At 45.1% G+C, this 20,240-nt stretch overlaps 1 protein-coding gene across 6 annotated transcripts in view; it reads left to right on the top strand.

Moving 5' to 3' along the window:
• Nucleotides 1–20,240, top strand: part of glra1 (glycine receptor, alpha 1) — a 164,116-nt gene that overhangs the window by 118,243 nt on the left and 25,633 nt on the right. For all 6 annotated transcript variants that reach the window (XM_078169608.1, XM_033620686.2, XM_033620678.2 and 3 more), the window contains 2 exons: nt 10,060–10,274; nt 17,059–17,205. In XM_078169608.1, the coding sequence (XP_078025734.1) occupies nt 10,060–10,274; nt 17,059–17,205 (362 nt within the window). The remainder of the gene's footprint in view (nt 1–10,059; nt 10,275–17,058; nt 17,206–20,240) is intronic.

The following is a 20,240-nucleotide window of genomic DNA, read 5'->3' as shown; positions in this document are numbered from 1 at the left end:
ACACACACATGGTTACGTTTAGTCAACACACACACGTGGTTACATTTAGCCAACACACACACGTGGTTACGTTTAGCCAACACACACATGGTTACGTTTAGCTGACACACACACATGGTTACGTTTAGCCGACACACACGTGGTTACATTCAGCCAACACACACACTTGGTTACGTTTAGCCGACACACACACGTGGTTACTTTTAGCCAACACACACACATGGTTGGGTTTAGCCAACACACACATGTGGTTACGTTTAGCCAACACACACGTGGTTACATTTAGCCGACACACACACGTGGTTACTTTTAGCCAACACACACATGTGGTTACGTTTAGCCGACACACACACGTGGTTACTTTTGGCCAACACACACACACGTGGTTAGGTTTAGCCAACACACACACGTGGTTACGTTTAGCCAACACACACATGTGGTTACATGTAGCCGACACACACACGTGGTTACTTTTAGCCAACACACACATGTGGTTACGTTTAGCCGACACACACACGTGGTTACGTTTAGCCAACACACACATGGTTACGTTTAGCTGACACACACACATGGTTACGTTTAGCCGACACACACGTGGTTACATTCAGCCAACACACACACTTGGTTACGTTTAGCCGACACACACACGTGGTTACTTTTAGCCAACACACACACATGGTTGGGTTTAGCCAACACACACATGTGGTTACGTTTAGCCAACACACACGTGGTTACATTTAGCCGACACACACACGTGGTTACTTTTAGCCAACACACACATGTGGTTACGTTTAGCCGACACACACACGTGGTTACTTTTGGCCAACACACACACACGTGGTTAGGTTTAGCCAACACACACACATGGTTACGTTTAGCCAACACACACACACGTTGTTGGGTTTAGGAAAAAAGAACAGGGTTTGGCTTTACAATTTTACAGGAAGTGGGTGAAAGTCGGTGGTTGGAGGATGGATTATTGTGTACAACACTTAGTGTCATTTATGATCCGAGCCGTTATCAGGTATATTACTGGTTTTTAAATGACAATTTTACAACAAATGAAATATGAGATATCAGATATGAGGTGCAGTAAGAGTCACAGCGTTTCTTCAGTTGAAACTGGAGGTTGAATCTGGTTACGTCACACTGAGAGGCTTTTTGGTGGGATTATAATATAATATCATACTTTTATTGTGAAATTTACCACTTTATTCTGAAAATCTCATATTTTTCCTTCATTAACACTCAGAAGACTCTGACGACCTCTCACTGCTTTGGGCCTCTGAATCATATCTGACCCAACATCCAGTGAGCAGAACACTGAGTTACAGAAGGAAAACGATAATGTTTTCTTCCAGGGTTAAAAATATAATTCAAAATGTGTCAGTTATTATTTTTACAGTAGAAACAGTGACACTGAATCAACTCTGATCAATAAACAACACAAACTTTCAAGGAAACGTCTCCCACCAAAATAAAGAATCAACGACAGGTCGTAATAAAATCTATAAAATCCATCTCCAAACATCAACACACTGGTCACAGTGTGTGTGTGTGTGTGTGTGTGTGTGTGTGTGTGTGTGTGTGTGTGTGCAGTGGGCTGATTAGTTCAGATTCAGAACCATCAGTCAAACAGAGGTTGACGTCTGCTGTCGCCGCTGAGGAGATGAACGATCCACCTCCAGACGGAGAGCCTTGACACGACTCAGCACCGCCGCTCACACACACACTCTGACACTCACATACAGTCTCACACACACACACACACACACACACACACACACACACACACACAGTCACACACACACACACACACACACACACATCGTATAGGATTCCTTTTATGGTATTTCCTGTTTGAAATCAGCGACATCATCCCGCAGGTCACATGATCAAACAGTTTAAGATGTATTAATCAATTTTTGGCCTCCAGGGGAAAAACAAATCTACAACCAGCTGACAGACCTGAAGGCCAGGTCGACTCAGTGGACTCTGGATTTATATCTGTGCAGCGTCACCTGAGCTGGGTCCTGTTTTATTCAGTCCCTGTCTTTTGTTTTTCAGTTTGGACGTTTGGTTGTTTTTTCCAAACTTTATTCACATTAACAAACAACTGCAACACATTTTTATGGAGAAAATTTGTCTCAGTATTGTGTGTGGGGAGATCAACAGTTGGTGTGTCAATGTGTCAGCTGTGAATATAAAACACAAACTTACAGTTCAAGAAAAGATATTCAAATAATGTAAACTCAGAAACTAATCTGCAAATATACAAATATATTCAGTGTGCTCCTGTGAGCCAGGGGCGGAAATCCCGGGGGGACAGGGGGGACATGACTCCCCCTTCAGTAAAGCTGTCCCCCCCTAGAATCATTTGAGACACAATTAATAGTTTTTGAACAATGCAGTAGTATTTATTGAAAGCACAATGTAAGCGGTGCTCATTATAATTACGCAATAATGTGCTATCTAAATCTTAAGATTTAGTCCCCCCCTCCCATTCCTAGTAGTGGTATATCCCACACTCTTTCCAACGGGCGGGGCTGCTTGGCAGCAGCAGCAGTGTGTGGCTGGACCCGGCTGTCCACATCGCGCATGGCAGGATAAGATGTTCACTCACACGGACACAGTTTAACTTACACAAGTTACAACACATCCCATTTACTGTTACAACAAGCCCCAGGCCCAGGCTGATGATATAAACTGTCTGCAACATTTCTCCTGCATTGTTGAAAAGCCTACTCAATTACAAGTGCTGCTAAGCTAAAAGCTAATGATTAAGCTCAGAGTTTAGTGATAGAGAGGACAGGAGAGAAAGAAGAGGGAGAGGACAGGACAAGGGCAGTCAGTGGCGGAGCAATGGGTACCTGTCTGTAGGCTCTCCACCTGTCAGTGAGACAAACATGAAAGACATACAGACAAGGAGCGGTCATTACGCGCGACTATTACGCACGGTTGTGAGGTGCGCAGCAGCAGATCTCACAGCACACTGTTTATAAACCAGTTTACCAGTTTAATTGCAGGAAATGTTTACTTTTAGTTTTAGTTTAGTTAGTATAGACATTCACTTTGCCTGTTGGAGAGATAGAGAGAAGATTAAAGCGTCAAATTGCAGTAAAAGATGCTGTATAAAAGACAGGCTACAACTTTTTTTCTTGTCCCCCCCTGGAATTATTCTCTAAAATTTTACTGTTTATTGTTCCCCCCCAACTATGAAATGGGATTATCGTGAGCTCTGTGCTAACGTTAGCTGCTGTGAGCTCTGTGCTAACGTTAGCTGCTGTGAGCTCTGTGCTAACATTAGCTGCTGTGAGCTCTGTGCTAACGTTAGCTGCTGTGAGCTCTGTGCTAATGTTAGCTGCTGTGAGCTCTGTGCTAACGTTAGCTGCTGTGAGCTCTGTGATAACGTTAGCTGCTGTGAGCTCTGTGCTAACATTAGCTGCTGTGAGCTCTGTGCTAACGTTGGCTGCTGTGAGCTCTGTGATAATGTTGGCTGCTGTGAGCTCTGTGCTAATGTTAGCTGCTGTGAGCTCTGTGATAATGTTAGCTGCTGTGAGCTCTGTGCTAACATTAGTTGCTGTGAGCTCTGTGCTAACATTAGTTGCTGTGAGCTCTGTGCTAACGTTAGCTGCTGTGAGCTCTGTGCTAATGTTAGCTGCTGTGAGCTCTGTGCTAACGTTAGCTGCTGTGAGCTCTGTGATAACGTTAGCTGCTGTGAGCTCTGTGCTAACATTAGCTGCTGTGAGCTCTGTGATAATGTTAGCTGCTGTGAGCTCTGTGATAACATTAGCTGCTGTGAGCTCTGTGCTAACATTAGCTGCTGTGAGCTCTGTGCTAACGTTGGCTGCTGTGAGCTCTGTGATAATGTTGGCTGCTGTGAGCTCTGTGCTAATGTTAGCTGCTGTGAGCTCTGTGCTAACGTTAGCTGCTGTGGGCTCTGTGCTAACATTAGCTGCTGTGAGCTCTGTGCTAACATTAGCTGCTGTGAGCTCTATGCTAACGTTAGCTGCTGTGAGCTCTGTGCTAATGTTAGCCGCTGTGAGCTCTGTACTAACTTTAGCTGCTGTGAGCTGTGAGATAACGTTAGCTGCTGTGAGCTCTGTGCTAACGTTAGCTGCTGTGGGCTCTGTGCTAACTTTAGCTGCTGTGAGCTCTGTGCTAACGTTAGCTGCTGAATGAGACGCTCCATGTTGGAGGTTTGTGCTGTGCAGCCACAGACTGTGTGCTGCAGGCTGAGCTGCGAATAAGAGTCCGTTGTTTTGCAGCAACTTGTCTGTCAACAGACACACTCACACACACACACACACACACACACACACTCAGTGTCCTGGAGCAGAGTCCTGCTCATTTAGTCAGGATTTTAAGACCTCAGTTATTGACTTAATGATTTTTTTTTTAATCATTCAGATTTGTCTGTGTGCCTAATGACACATTTTTCTGTGGTGTGAAAAAATCATGACACATATTTATTTTTGCTTTACCAAGACTTTAAGTTTTATTTCAGCAAAGCTGCTTCACACTTAAAGATCTGATATTTAACATTTACACATTAAAATGTTTCAAAACCAGCAGAACTATATTTTTTATTTTGCTGTGTTGTGTGTGCACATGATCCCACATGTTCCTACAAATGTTGCAGCGCGGACAGAGTTGTCATTTTAATCGAGGACATGGTCCATGGTGTCATTTGGTCACTGTCGCCTGTCAGTGGCGTCATATCCTCTTTGTGCACACGCCAGGATGTGGTCGTTTATGCCACATTTTTACGACACATTTTTTAAATTAAAATAAAAGTGTTTTTACCCAGCTGAAGGATTTTAGTCATCAGACGTCTGGATCTTAAATGATCAGAGAAACAAACTGAGTAAATGTCAGTGGCAACTCTGCTCCAGCAGCTGCTGTGCTGCAGCATCAGAGAAACACAGAAACATCTGGTTTCCTGCTGTAAACGCTTTGTTTCTGAGAGGAAGAGACCTCAGAGGATAATTATGCTCCTGGTTAAAACCTGCTGAACAATGAAGAAATTTTAACCAGGAGAAACTGACGGCAGCTCTCTGCATGTGGTTATTTTTTGATTGAGACCCCTGGCAGTGAAAACTTAAATCAACACAGATATCTGTAGGTGAAGGACAGGAAGTCGTGGATCAGAGAGACTGAACAAACTGTAAATGTGCCGTTAAACCAAAACTACGAGCTAAAAGAGGCTGAAAGACTCCAGAGAGAATCTATGGACTCACTCTGACAGTAACAGGTTCATATCTCGTCTTTTTTTCCATCTCTCCAGTAGAAAACATGAATTCTTCAAGGACGATTTACCCCCGTCCGTCGCCCCTCTGCTCCCCCACTCCTCTTTCTGCCCCTCTCTCATCTCATCTCATCTCCGGCTTATTGCTCTCCAGCCAGGCTGCTCCTCTGTGACTGTGCCTCCGTACATTAGTGTGTGTGTGTGTGTGTGTGTGTGTGTGTGTGTGTGTGTGTGTGGCTGAGCGTGCACACACCTCGCTGCGTCCCAATCAAGCATTAAGGGGGAATTAAGGTGTCGTTTTTCCTCAGATTTATTAGCTGCAGTCTGCTGTGACTCCCTCTCTCCCACTGACTGTTGTCTTTTTATTTCTTTCCATCCCTCCATCCGACCCAACACACACACACACACACACACACACACACACACACACACACACACAGAAAAAGCCCTGTTTGAAATACCAATTACGGTCTGTGCTGCATTGCAGGCGCTTTTGTTTTCAGGCTGCTGATATGTTTCACACACACACACACACCTTCAGGATGTTAAGCACCGCCTCCCTGTTCAGCCCCGCCCCTCAGCCTGGTGTTAACTAAACCTGATCTGAACCAAACTGAAGTTGAACCTGACAACTTCTGCTGCAGCACTACGTGATGTCATTAGACAAAGCGCTGAGTCGGCCAATCAGACATGCCCGCACACACACACACAGACACACACACACACATTGCTCTGTAACATGAGCGCTGCCGTACATTTCTACAGTGAGAAATCAAATGCCTGCTGCCCTGATCGTTTCCCAGAACACTTTGGATTCCCTGTTGCTAAAGTGTGCGAGGAGCAGAAACTTGTGTTGCCTTGGTCGGTGTCACCAGAGGAGACGTTGTGTTTCAACAGGCTGTGGTGAATGTGTGGTCATGTTCAGATGATAATATCAGCACGTCATCAGTATCAGCTTTAAAATGAATCGGAACCAGCCAGCATGCTTTTTCTTATTTTGCACAGTGAATGAATATCACATATGTTTAAAATGATTCATGTCTCCATCATCACCATCACAGGCTGTGTGTATAATATGTGTCAATTCGACCACACAAGAGACTTGATGATGATCACTGACATAAGGAAAAATCCAATATGGTGTCTCTCTAGTTCAGACACAAAAACCTTTTGGTCAGAAAATCATCATGTTTAGACTTTTAATATTTGGCTCTGGCAGCACAGTCTCAGAGATGTCTTGTTAAAAAGCAGCCGCTTCTCATGGCCTCACCTCGGCAGGAAACACAGCAACACACACACACACACACCCACACACACACACACACAAATTGGCTGGCAACCATTCTGCAGATCCCAGAGAGACACCAGTGTGTGCAGTATTAAATACAGCGCGCACACACACACACACACACACACACACACACACACAGACTGCACGGAGAGATAGGGGGTCCGGCTGAATAATTTCAATCTTCTTATCAGATGGAAAATATGGACAGCACTTAAAAGCTCTGAAGTGTATCACAGCCATAAATCAAGTCCAACCCCATTGACTCTCCTCCTCCTCCTCCTCCTCCTGCTGCTGTTATTTTCTCCTTCCCTCTTTCTCCTCTCATATCTTCCTCTCCTCCTCATCCCTCTCTCCTCTCGCTCTGACATCACATCTCCTCCTCCTCTCCTCCTCCTCCCAGTCTGTTAGGGTTAACTCTAATTGATGAGGCTGCCTTCCATTGATCTCCTTTGATTAAATGGACGGTCGGCCATCTTGCTCTCTGGCTCTGTGGTGGTTTATTACGAGGCGCGGCGCTCTCATTACATTACAGAGAGAGAAGCAGGGACATTTGTTACTGTTGCTACTGTACTGCAATGTAAATAAGACCACTGCAGTGTGTTAATCTAATTATCTCTGCCGCACACTTCCTTTACACTCACACACACACACACACACACACAGTAACACTGTGTGTGTTTTGCAGACCGGAGCATGTTCACAGTATTTTCTCTCAATATGAATATGTACATGTGTAAAGTCTCAGTCCCGCCCTCAGGCTCTGAGTGGCAGCTCATGTGCAGACAAACCAAAAGAAAAGGAGTTTAATGCAAACACCAGACTGACATATACATTTAACCCTGTGCTTCTGTAGTAACACAGGAGCAGAGAGATTAGGAGAAGACGTGGACTCTTAGTGTCTCTGCTCCTCTTTCACAGCAAGGCGCTGCGAGCGTAAACATCCACTGTTACTTTCCCTTCACAGCCACACAAGGACTAACGCTGCTGCTGGCAGCTGCACATCAGCAGACTTCACTCTGCATCAACACAGTCTGCTCAGCACACAAGAAACCAATATGTTCAAACTATAGAGTTCAGGTCGATGCGTTGGAGGCCAGCATCCTCTGAAACAGAAAAACCAACACGACACTCGTGTGAGAGACTTTTGGAGGAGTCTGATAAACAACCTGTTTGTATGTCGAGGACTCGTTAACCTGATGAAGCTTCTTCTACGAGTGGAGGAATCTCGACCAAAAATGTTTGTATTGATCTGTTTTTGTGAAGAGCACATCAGAGAGAGGGACTAATGTCAGGACGTCAGCCCACAGCTGCTCCCTGTGAGCTGCTGTTTTCAAAATGGCTGCTCTTCAGTTGTTGACACGGTGTAAACAAGTAACTTGTTGAGTTTGAAGGTTCGTCCATGACCAGAGATCAGATCCTGAGGTTCAGACTGAGGCAAAGAAAACACTTAAGGAACATGTCCAGTTAAACACTCAGGTGTTTCGCTGTTTGTAGATTTTCCAACTTTTAATAAAGATTTAAAGGATGTTGAATGTTTAAAGCTTCAAAAACAACATGATGTCAGAGCTGACTATGATCCTGGTGCAGCCATGATGGTCATGTTTGTTTGTTTGTTTCTTAACAACATCCATGATCTTTTTCTAAACATCAGTATGTAGTTTTGTTACCATCAACATCGTCTGTGTCAAGATACAACACAGAGAGCTGCAGCAGGAGTCGTTGTAGTAACAGCAGGGCGTGATGAGATCTGGTTGTACGAGTATAGGGCCAGTGATTTAGGAAAGGCTCCTGTGGGTCATATTAGAGAGGAGGAACAAAGGACCTATGAGCTGTGTCTTCAGTCTGACTGGATGTAGACTGTGGAGATAAACCTGTCATCACACAGTTTGTTTCTTCCTTCGGCTGTCTGCGTGTAACCAGCTCCAAATGCTTTTTACAACTGGAAACAACAACCTCCAAATAACAACGTACACACTGAAGTCTTGATAATGATGTGGATCATGTACACAGCCTGGCTTTTTGTTCTCTCACTGAATTGTAAAGATGTAAAACCAATGAACCATCTTCTGAACGCAGCTTAGAAAAGTCCAGACTGCATCTCACACGACTCTGATGATGTTGATCTGATCTCTGACACCTGGAGTTGATTCGTCTCATATTTTAACTTTGACAGCTCCGATGAGACTAAAGCCAAACCTTGCTCAGAGTCACGTGGCGGTGTTGTACGGGCGTAGTGCTTTTATTTTGAAAACAGACAATGCATGTAACAGGCTGAAGTTGACACGGCGTCCCAGAACGTCAACAACCAACACACCCAGGGTTCAAGTTCACCCTGACACTATTTTGGAAGAGCACCATGGCTGCACCCTGGGGTTAGCCCCGCCCAGAACGACTGTGATTGGTTTAAAGAAACACAAACAAGCTGCAGAGTGTTTTTCCTGTGTAGCAGGCGTCACCGTCACCATCCTCAGCTCCACATGCTCCTCTGAAGCCCTCCTCAAACACTCTGCGACAGACAGTTAACGTGTGAAACCACCTGCTGTGTTTGTTTCTGAGTATTTACACTGTTTGGTTTTATTTCAGACTCCGTAAAGCCGCAGACTTTGTGTCGCTCTGATTTTACACTCCTGATTTACACGTTGGCTCAGAGCCAGAGGAAAGATGACATTTTGTCTCCGAGCTGTCAACTTTGTCTTCAGTCCCTCTATTTTTCCCTCCGCCGCTTATCCTTCTTTTTACTGCCAGTCCAACGACTTCTCCTTCTCTAATCCCTCCTTCTTGCCTCCTTCCTCCTTCTCTCCTTGTCTCTCTGGATCTGTCTCCTAACGTATCCTTCCTTCTTGCCTCCTTGTTTCCTCGTCTCCCTAAATCTCCTTTTCTCAATGCACCCCTCCATCTGGTCCCTCCCACACGTCTTTCCGGGGGACACGGTGGTGTCAGTGTTCAGATAATGTGCCCGTTCAGATGGAGATAATAGTGAATTGAGAAACGCTCCTCGCTGCTAATGAAAGTGCGGCGCCTCGGGGAAACTGATGAAAGAACATTTTGCTTTTAACTCCAGTTTAAACATGGAGCAGCATTATTATTTATATTTCCTGGAATCAGCCTCTTGTTCTTGATGTGCGGCACATTCACACGTCCATGCTGAAAAACAGGACACCCACTGAGAGCAAATGATTGGCTCCATGAATACAGAGCGATTCAGGAGTGTTTGAAGCATCAGGAGCCGTTTCATTACAGAGTAATAACCTCTGTGGAGGGTCCGACTCTCTCTCTGCCTTTAAAATCACAATAGACTTTAACAAAACATAACAGGAGGCTTTTACTGTCGCTGTGAACTCTGATTGCTTCAAAGTTTGTCAGAAATAAATCTCAGAACTGATACTGAAGTCACAGTTTGTGCTTTGTTCTGCTTTATTTTATGAATCAGCATCTTTATCTTTAATATGTATCTTCCACCAACATCTTCCTCTCTGTAAACTCACTCCTCCTCCTCCTCCTCCTCCTCCTCCTCCTCCAGGTAAGTTCACCTGTATCGAGGCTCGTTTCCACCTGGAGCGTCAGATGGGCTACTACCTGATCCAGATGTACATCCCATCGCTGCTCATCGTCATCCTGTCCTGGGTTTCCTTCTGGATCAACATGGACGCCGCGCCCGCCCGGGTGGGTCTGGGCATCACCACCGTGCTGACCATGACCACACAGAGCTCTGGCTCCAGAGCCTCCCTGCCCAAGGTGAGCACAAATCAAACGCACCTATATGAATCTGTATAACGTAAAAAGTTTGATTGTTTAAAGTTAGAAAAAGTCATATTTTACGATCAGTGTGGAAACAGAGCTTCAGTTTGTTTCATCAGCAGCAGGGTCGGAGCACGGGTCGCTAACGTTAGTCCTGTGTGTCAGCCACAGAGTGCTCATAAAGGTGGACGACATGACAGCTCCCCAAGAGTGAATCTGAGCCATCGCCCCCTGGTGGCTGGCTGCAGTATGGGTCATAAACCCCGCCCCCTCCATGTTAGCGGTTGGGACATGGGTCAAACTAAAAACTCAAAGAATACATCAAATAATTTTTTTTGAATTTTTTTTTTTTTAAGACTCTGCCTCTGAATGATGTCACCACAGAGAGATGGCAGCAGCATATCTCAGTTTTACCTCTGCACAGTGGGAGGAAGCAGAGACACGTGAAAATGTTCCTCAAACAAACTAATGTTTCCACACAGACAGTTTGTGAACTCTGAACACAAGATGTTCCTCTGGTGTCTCGAGCAGAGCGCTCTGCACTCGCTAAGTGTCCTCTGACCCAGGAGGAGAACAGGAACCAGACAACGCTGCTGAATCCCAGGAATCAATAACAAAATCAGAACAAATCATGGATATAAAGAAAAATAAGACAAAATGTATTTCCTGTATGAGACTCAATATTACATATACAACACACGTGTGTGTTCAGATCCCAGTTTATTAGGACACACACACAGTTAGTGACGCCTCAGGTCAAATACAGAAGGTCAACTGTATTTATTTTACAAACGACATCATGAGTCACAGTAAAAAGAATGAATGTATGAAACAACACAAGTACATGATGAAGTTTGAAGACGGCTGATGTTTCCTCATTCCTCAACATTTCCTCAACATTAAAAATTTCAAATGAACAAATGCAGCGAGGGAACAGAGGAATAAAAAAGATGAAGAGACAGAGAGCTTCAGTTTCTGCTGAAAAATTAATGTTCATAACAAGAAGAGAGGAAATACAGACATTAATGGAACATATGAGGGAGAGATGGAGAGAGGGAAAGGGGTGGAGAAGATTCAGACAGATGGAGGGATGAGAGAGAGACATAGAGAGGAGGAGAGGAATAAAAGAGAGAGATAGATGAACAGAGGAAACTGAAGGAAACAAAGATGAGAAAAATAAGTTTTAGAAAGCGAAAAAGTGTTTTCCTGTGAGGGATTTTCAGATTAAAGGGGAGAAAAAAAATAGCGGCCTGACTTTGCGTGAGCCAGTAGGATTGTATAATTATGTCCAGGGAAGCTGTAATCCCCAACACACACACACACACACACACACACACACACACTGTTTGTTGACATTAGGTGCTTCATGCGCTCTAAAAATTGAACAAGTGAACCGTGATTCCTCTGCAGTTCAGCTGTCACAATAATGATCACACAACACAGCTGAGCTTAGGTGGGCTCACACACACACACACACACACACACACACATCTGAGTGTGTGTTTCTACTATCAATCACACACACACACACACACACCTAAACACACGGCTCCTCTGACGTGCCACAGAAGAGAGCTGCCATGTCAGGCGAGGCGGGAGAGGAGATGAGGAAAGGAGGCGAAGCAGGAGAGGAGATGAGGAAAGGAGGCGAGGCGGGAGAGAAGAGGAGGAAAGGAGGCGAGGCGGGAGAGGAGATGAGGAAAGGAGGCGAGGCGGGAGAGGAGATGAGGAAAGGAGGCAAGGCGGGAGAGAAGAGGACGAAAGGAGGCGAGGCGGGAGAGGAGATGAGGAAAGGAGGCGAGGCGGGAGAGAAGAGGACGAAAGGAGGCGAGGCGGGAGAGGAGATGAGGAAAGGAGGCGAGGCAGGAGAATGATTTAGCAGAGCAGATGATGTCATGATTTCAGCCCAGTCACAGAACAGAACAAACATTGGTGTTTTCTTCAGACCACAGATTTGTTTGTTTGTTTGTTTGTTTGTGATGAAGCAAGTATTTATATTAAAGCTTCAGGTTTGATCAGCTGCTGTGGCTCATGTGTGGTGATGTCACAGTGAGGGTCATGTTATAGAGTAAACTATCTGGTGTGTGTGTGTGTGTGTGTGTGTGTGTGTGTGTGTGTGTGTGCAGGCTGGAGACACAGAGACGTCTCTCTCGCTGAGAAACAACAGTTGTTTGTTGGTAACAGTTCATACACAATAACAGTCCGGAACAGTCAGCTGATGTCGTACCTGGTGGTTTGTGCAGCAGACAGTTGTGGAGAGACCTGACGTCCAGTTTGAGCTGTGTTCATTTTGTTTATGAAAACAACTTGATTTAATGTGTTTGTCAACGCGACGACGTCACTGTAGGAACACTGACATGTATGAAACATGCAGGTGTAACGTAGTGTTGAGGAGAAGTGAACTCACCATTACAGTTAGCAGCAGCTGTTATATATTTACATAGTGTAAAAATAAAGATTTCATTCATCAGTCACAAGTTTGGATTATTTAAGAACAAAAGGTGTCGCAGGTTGTTTTAGGAAGAACCTGTTTAACTGAGTCGTCCCGCTCAGGTCAGTCCTCTCGTACCTGGACTGACAGACAGCAGTCAGACTGATGGAGCTCAGATCCAGAACCAGAGCCGACGGTCCTGAACTCTGTCAGTGACTGAGCTTCATGTCTGACCTGTGAACAGGTGGTAACATTTACATTACATTTCTAGATTAGATTCCAGATTCTAGTTTGAAGTGTATTTTCACCGTAGCTTCAGTGAACCAAACAAAGTTTGTCCCTGTGGCTCTGCTGTAGTTTGACCTCATCCAGTGTGACGTCATCTCTCAAAGCTTCTGTGCTGCTGACTGATCTGGCGTCTGCAGAGACATACAAAGCCAACATTACATTTCCTTCTGCTGCACGTTTGAGATTAAACCTGTAAAAACGGACCCAGTGAAATGAATATAAAGCTTCTGTCAGTCACATCTCGACACAGCGACGTCATTAAGACACAAACTGACAGCAGGAAGTAAAGTGATTAGAGACATCATTTGTTCTCCCTCCACCTGCGTCATTCACTCCACTTAGTGGTTTACTTTCCCAGAATGCATTTCAGCCTTTCAGACAGTGATGTATTTGGTGTGTTCAGGTTTTCCATTTTAATTTGTCTCTTTAAAGTGCTTCATGGAAATGCCTTTTTTCTGAATCTGCTTTAGATTCAGAAACACTGAGTTCATTAAATAATGCGTCCAAACACCTTCATAATAAAAGACTGAAGTGAACTATCTGAAGTGTTACTCAGCAGCAGTGGTGTTGTTGGACCTGAGCGTCCAAATGTTTTATCAACAGATGTAAATATATAAGCTGTATAACATAAGAACAGACCTAATCATTGTTTAAAAAGCCTCTGATCTAATAATCAGCATTAAAGCCCACCAAAATACAATGATGTCACTGATCACGGACACAAGTTTTTGGTTCTCTGAGTTGTTCAAACAGCATTTAATGTGCTCACGTGTGAGAGACAGAGTGAGCGCTACTTTAATGTTGCAGCTGGTGAAAGTGAATCAGAATCAGAGTTCATCTGAAATGCTTCATATATCTCTGTAGACACTGCTGGTAGTTTAATCTATAGCCACACGTTTCATCCCAACTCGTCACACATCGACTCTTTGTCCCTGGACTTTAATGGCTACATGTTATGTGCAAGGTGTCTTCCTGCTTCTGCTGCTGACAGGACACCGCTACCAACACCAGGACGCCACCTAAAGCACGTGGTCAGGTTTAGACATAAACATCATGTTTGTCTCAGCATTCATACAGGAAGTGAACACCAGGTGAGAGTTGATTTATGAGTTGATTATACTTTTAATTAATAATCAAAGTTTTCAAAGGAACTCAATCAGACAAATAAATGTAGTGCAGTAAAAAGAGATGTAGAGGAGTCGGAGGATGATGGGAGTTCTCTGTTTCTCCTCAATATTAATTACTGACAACTACAAATATTCTTAACATCACAATTCATAAATCATGTCGAAACAAACAGTTTGAAGGGTAAATATGACGACAGAGTGCATTAAAGTTTCCCAGGGCACAGATCCTAGAGACGCCCCTGTTAATGGGAAAAATCTAAAACCTGCCGTTTGAGAAAAGGAATCAGCTTCACACCTGATCCCTGAACACCTCTCGACATGTGAGAATCCTCTGACTGTTCTTCTTCTGCTCCTCTTTCCTCGCCCTCTCTCCGTCTCTGCCTGGATGACCATGAAACCAAGTGAACCAGTTGAGGGTTTCGGCCTCAGCGGCTCTCAGCAGCTCTGAGGGAGAATCAGTCGGCCGTTCCAAAGATAAATGTGCATCAGACTGGGCGCAAACGAGCATGAATCACAACAAGGCAGAGCGATGACGATAAGCTGTGTGTGTTTGTGAAAGTGATCTAAAGTCAGAGTTTAATTGGTTTTTAAACGGCTGATTGTGGGTTTCCTCTGTGTGTGTGTGTGTGTGTGTGTGTGTGTGTGTGTGTGTTTGTGTGTGTGTGTGTGTGTGTGTGTGTGTGTGTGTGTGAGACAGATCAGGGATCACCCTCTCAGCCTGTAACTGTGTGTGAACGTGAAGTGTTGTTATGACAGGACGGACCAAATGGATTTGAATAATGGCACTCGACAGGCAGATAACAATTGGACAAAGATCTAAGCAGACGTCATTTAGCCCTCATTATCAGGACGCTCCTCCTTATCAGGACACTCCTCCTTATCAGGACACTCCTCCTTATCAGGACGCTCGTCATTATCAGGACGCTCCTCACCTTGCCCTGTTTCACACAGAGCTCTGTGCGTGTAGAAGCTGCTGACAGTCCATGATTCAATGTGCTGATTCTGTCAATGTGTTGTAGCTGTCTGTTCAGACCACTGTTACATACACGGCATCATAGCGCTGTATCTAGACCACTGGTCCCCAACCTGAAGGTCGTGACCAAAATTAGGGACCATCAGAGCTTCACCAGGGCTCACAAGGCCTTCTTGATTTTAGACAAAAACACAGAAGACCTAGATCATTAAATTATTTCTGATCTTAACATGTCATTAAAGACCGGCACTTGGTCAGTGACTTCCGGCGTCAGACACCGATGATTAAAGTCGTCCTTTGAGGTCGGCGTGATCTACACGGTCAAACAATAACGTGTCCAGTGGCGTGGAGGGGAAATGCAGCCAGACAACAACGTAACTTGTCAAGGTGGTGAGGTATCGAGGTGTTAAAGGGTCGAGGTGTCGAGGAGGTGAGGTGTGGAGGTGGTGAGGTGTGGAGGTGGTGAGGTGGTGAGGTGTGGGGGTGGTGAGGTGGTGAGGTGTGGAGGTGGTGAGTTGGTGAGGTGTGGAGGTGGTGAGGTGTGGGGGTGGTGTGGTGGTGAGGTGGTGAGTTGGTGAGGTGTGGAGGTGGTGAGGTGTGGGGGTGGTGAGGTGGTGAGGTGGTGAGTTGGTGAGGTGTGGGGGTGGTGAGGTGGTGAGTTGGTGAGGTGTGGAGCTGGTGAGGTGTGGAGCTGGTGAGGTGGTGAGTTGGTGAGGTGGTGAGTTGGTGAGGTGGTGAGGTGGTGAGGTGTGGGGGTGGTGAGGTGGTGAGGTGGTGAGTTGGTGAGGTGGTGAGGTGTGGGGGTGGTGAGGTGGTGAGTTGGTGAGGTGGTGAGTTGGTGAGGTGTTGAGCTGGTGAGGTGGTGAGGTGGTGAGGTGTGGAGCTGGTGAGGTGAGGGGGTGGTGAGGTGGTGAGGTGGTGAGTTCATGAGGTGTGGAGCTGGTGAGGTGGTGAGTTGGTGAGGTGGTGAGGTGTCGGGGTGGTGAGTTGGTGAGGTGGTGAGGTGGTGAGGTGTGGAGCTGGTGAGGTATGGAGGTGGTGAGGTGGCGAGGTGGTGAGTTGGTGAGGTGTGGAGCTAGTGAGGTGTGGAGCTGGTGAGGTGGCGAGGTGGTGAGTTGGTGAGGTGTGGAGCTGGTGAGGTGTGGAGGTGGTGAGTTGGTGAGGTGTGGAGGTGGTGAGTTGGTGAGGTGGTGAGGTGGTGAGGTGTGGGGGTGGTGAGTTGGTGAGGTGGTGAGGTGTGGAGCTGGTGAGATGGTGAGTTGGTGAGTTGGTGAGGTGGTGAGGTGGTGAGGTGTGGGCGTGGTGAGGTGGTGAGTTGGTGAGGTGGTGAGTTGGTGAGGTGGTGAGTTGGTGAGTTGGTGAGGTGGTGAGGTGTGGAGGTGGTGAGGTGGTGAGTTGGTGAGGTGGTGAGGTGTGGAGGTGACGAGGTTCAGGAGCTCTCCAGCTGAAGAGTTTTAATTATCAGAGTGATTTAATTCTCGTCTCTCTGTCTCAGTAACTCAGAGCAGGATTAACCCTCAGCTGACCAATCACAGCTCTGCTTCACCTCGCAGTCTGATACTCTGAACCAGTCGAGTTCATTCACACCTCAGAGTCTGTATCGTCCTGGTTGCTGCATATTTAGACACTTTCTGCACAAAGCTGAAGCTGTATTCAGAAACTAGTGGTTTACTACTCGGTAACTCCTGCACACAATACCTGACGATCAGGAGAAAGCTCATGTCCTTCAGAGTCCTGCCAGCACCTGATGTGCAGAGGGTTGTGAAAGACTGTTCATCACTGTATGATTCACTTTAGGATTTGACTTTCCTTAAAACAGGGAACTGAATATGTTACTGAGGACAGTCTGTGGCTGCGACAGGAAACTTTATTTCATCATTACATTTAATGTTAGAGTTGATTTTTGTTCATCATGGAGTCCTGATGATGTCACTCTAACGCCTTGCCCGCCCCGCCCCGCAGGTGTCCTACGTAAAAGCCATCGATATCTGGATGGCCGTATGTCTGCTGTTTGTGTTCTCTGCCCTGCTGGAGTACGCTGCCGTCAACTTCATCGCCCGCCAACACAAGGAGCTGCTGCGCTTCAGACGGAGGCGACGACACATGAAGGTGAGTCCTCGGTCACACCTCTCATACAGTCCAACATCCACATCTCTCATAAATCAATCTAGAGTTTTGTGTTCGGAGCGTCAGAGGAGAGATCAGCTGAACTGAAGAGTTATAACCAGATGTTCGCCACGTGACGAAGGTGACTCTGACACCTGCGTTTGGTGCGTAGAATAATTTGTGAGTTAGGAGTTTGACAGAGATAAATACAGCTGGAATGATTTTTGAATACAACTCTTGAGTTCTGCTGATCCTCAGTCCTCCATGTTCTGCTCTTTACGTTCTGACCTTCAGCTGTTTGAAACACGTCAGAGAGAAGGACACAGAGGAAAGGAAGTAAGGAGACAAGGAGTAACAGGCGAGCTCTGTTTTCCAACACACTCAGCTGAGTCCAGGCTCGTTGTCTCCAACCAGCCAATTACAAGAGAAACTAATAGTTTACAACCTTCACTTTTTATCTGTGTAAACACAAAGAATCCAGCCGTTTGGATAAATTCCCTGCTCCCCGCTGTCCTCGGGCGTTTGTATGGAGCTCATCAGCGAGCAGAAACACGGAGCATCAATGTTTCATGGGCGGAGCATTGAGCATGATTAACAGCTGAGCCGCAGAGCAAACAGAGACGAGGCTCATAATGGATTCACCGTGTAGAAACAAAGAAACTTTCCCTGCGGCTCTGAAACTTTTATTTGTGGAGATGCATCATTTACAGGAACCAGCAAAGAGAGCATTACACTGGTTTTTAGTTGTGTCTGAATTCTGATTTTTACATCATTGCGCTGCATCTCTGAGTTTTATTTTATTTCTGACATGATGATATCATATAAAATAACCGACCCAGACGCCAGGAGAAATGTTGTCAAACCACAGATACGTTACATCTCGAAGTTTCATACATGTCAACGTTTCTACAGTGACGTAGTGTCTGAGCTGACGGTGTCATCAGGAGGTGGAGGAGATGGTGGATGGAGAGACGCCTGCTGAGCTGCAGACACTGTTCAACACCAACTAACTACTAACCTGGTTGTGATTTAGTGACTAATCAGTGTGTTTCCAGTAGCGTTTTAGTCTCCAAATGTGTGTGTTGTGTAGCGACTCGTCGGGTCATAGAGAGTGATCGTTTTTTAGAGACATCACTTCCTGTCCAGCAGGACCTGTGTCCCTGAGACTGCGTATTTTAATCCAGAACATTAAACTTTTCTGACCATAAACAAGTGGTTTAAGTGTCTAAACAGAACCACAAAGTTTTAATGTTTGTTACATAATTATGTACAAATGAATCTGTGGTTTACAGATACCAAATATTTTGTCTCTTCATAAATTGAGATTTTATCGTTTAAACTACATTTTAGTTTTGTCTTTTTCATTAGTAATATTACACTCTGATATGGTCACAGTCAGTGTGTGATGACATCACTGCAGCTCGTCTTCAACGTGGAAAAAAAATCCCATTGGGCCTAAATGTGACCACATGTTAATGACTGCATCGTTAAACATAAAGTCTCAACGTATCCTAAATGTAAAGTACCTGTGGTTTGCAGAACTGTACAATGCCAACATTAATTCTGTGTTGGGTTGCAGATCCTGTACCACATCAGCAGATTCACTGTTGTTATAGAGATATCAATGTTCAGTTTCCAGGGTTTTTTTTAACCCTTTAAGGACTTCCTGTCCACGGTGGCGTATAAGTTGGTGCTGACTTTCATTCTTGACTTTGAATACCAGATCATGTGATGTGATTTAAAGCTCCTGATCAGCTGCTAGATGAACCTCACTGTGAGACTGTTTCTCCACCTCTGTCTCCAAGGACAAGAATGAAACACAGTTAACCCTCGCAGGAAGTCCTTAAAAGACACACACACAAATATAAAATATAATATTTATTATGAAGTGTATTATTATGAATAATAATCCTCTGGTGAGATGCAGATGAAGCAGAGCTGATGATCTTTCGGTTTATTAAACTAATCTGGATATTTTAAGTAAAAAGCAGTGCCTCACTTTTTCTCTGCTCAGATGTTTTTTACCTGTCTCTGCTTCCTTTGGTCCATTTGTTGTCTCTGAAGCATTTAATCAATCTGTGTGTGTGTGTGTGTGTGTGTGTGTGTGTGTGTGTGTGTGTGTGTGCGTGTGTGTGTGTGTGTGTGTCCGAGGCGGCCGTATTGAATAAGGAGTAAAGCTGTCGGCCTGCGGGGAATATTGAAGTGCTGCTTGATTGTCAAACTGGTGGTTTGGCTGTTTGTGTGGGTGGAGGGCAAGAAAACACAAACAGCCACGAGACACACAACCATACAGTCCTGTGTGTGTGTGTGTGTGTGTGTGTGTGTGTGTGTGCAATGTAGAGATTGCGTCCATACAGCCGGCGAACATGCTCGAGTGCTTTCACGAGTGCTGTTGTGTGTTTCAGAGTTGTAGGGCATGTGTTCGTGCTGCCGTGACTCCAGCTGCTGATTGAGTCTGACACGTTTCAGTGTGTGTGAGCATGTTCCTGTGTTCCTGTATTTATGAGGACCTCATGTCCTCACAACGCTGGTAAGAGGACATGGGTCCTGTGAAGTGAGGACACTTTAAAGGTAAAAGTCCAGTTCAGGGTGAGACTGTTTTAGTTTGAGGTGAAGGATGGAGGCGGGATCATTTGGACCAAAGGTCATCTTTTCCTCGTGGACATGTGACGAGGTCGGTTCATGATACATGACTATACGTCATATTTTATGCCACCAAGCTGTGTCTTTGGTTCTGTACTTGTGCGTTTGTAAAATGAAACAACAGAGGAAGATAAAAGTAACATGAGAAAAAACACCTGAAGGCAACTAACACTGAAATTAAAGACAGCTGTGTTCACTGAGCAACAACTCACAGACAGAAATCATTTATCTAAAAACAAAAGACAAAATTTAAGAATACATTTTCTAAGCAAGTAATAGAAATAAAAGAATAAATAAAATCATTAGTATTTTTTCTGATATTCTGACAATAAATGTCTCACTCAGACAAACCCAAATTAAAAGAGGGAGAAACGACACCTGCAGTTTGTTCCACA

Source organism: Epinephelus lanceolatus, chromosome 7 (genome assembly GCF_041903045.1).
Source record: "Epinephelus lanceolatus isolate andai-2023 chromosome 7, ASM4190304v1, whole genome shotgun sequence".
NCBI lineage: Eukaryota > Metazoa > Chordata > Actinopteri > Perciformes > Serranidae > Epinephelus > Epinephelus lanceolatus.
Note: the sequence above shows the minus strand (reverse complement) of the source record. Positions and strands in the feature narration are given on the sequence as shown.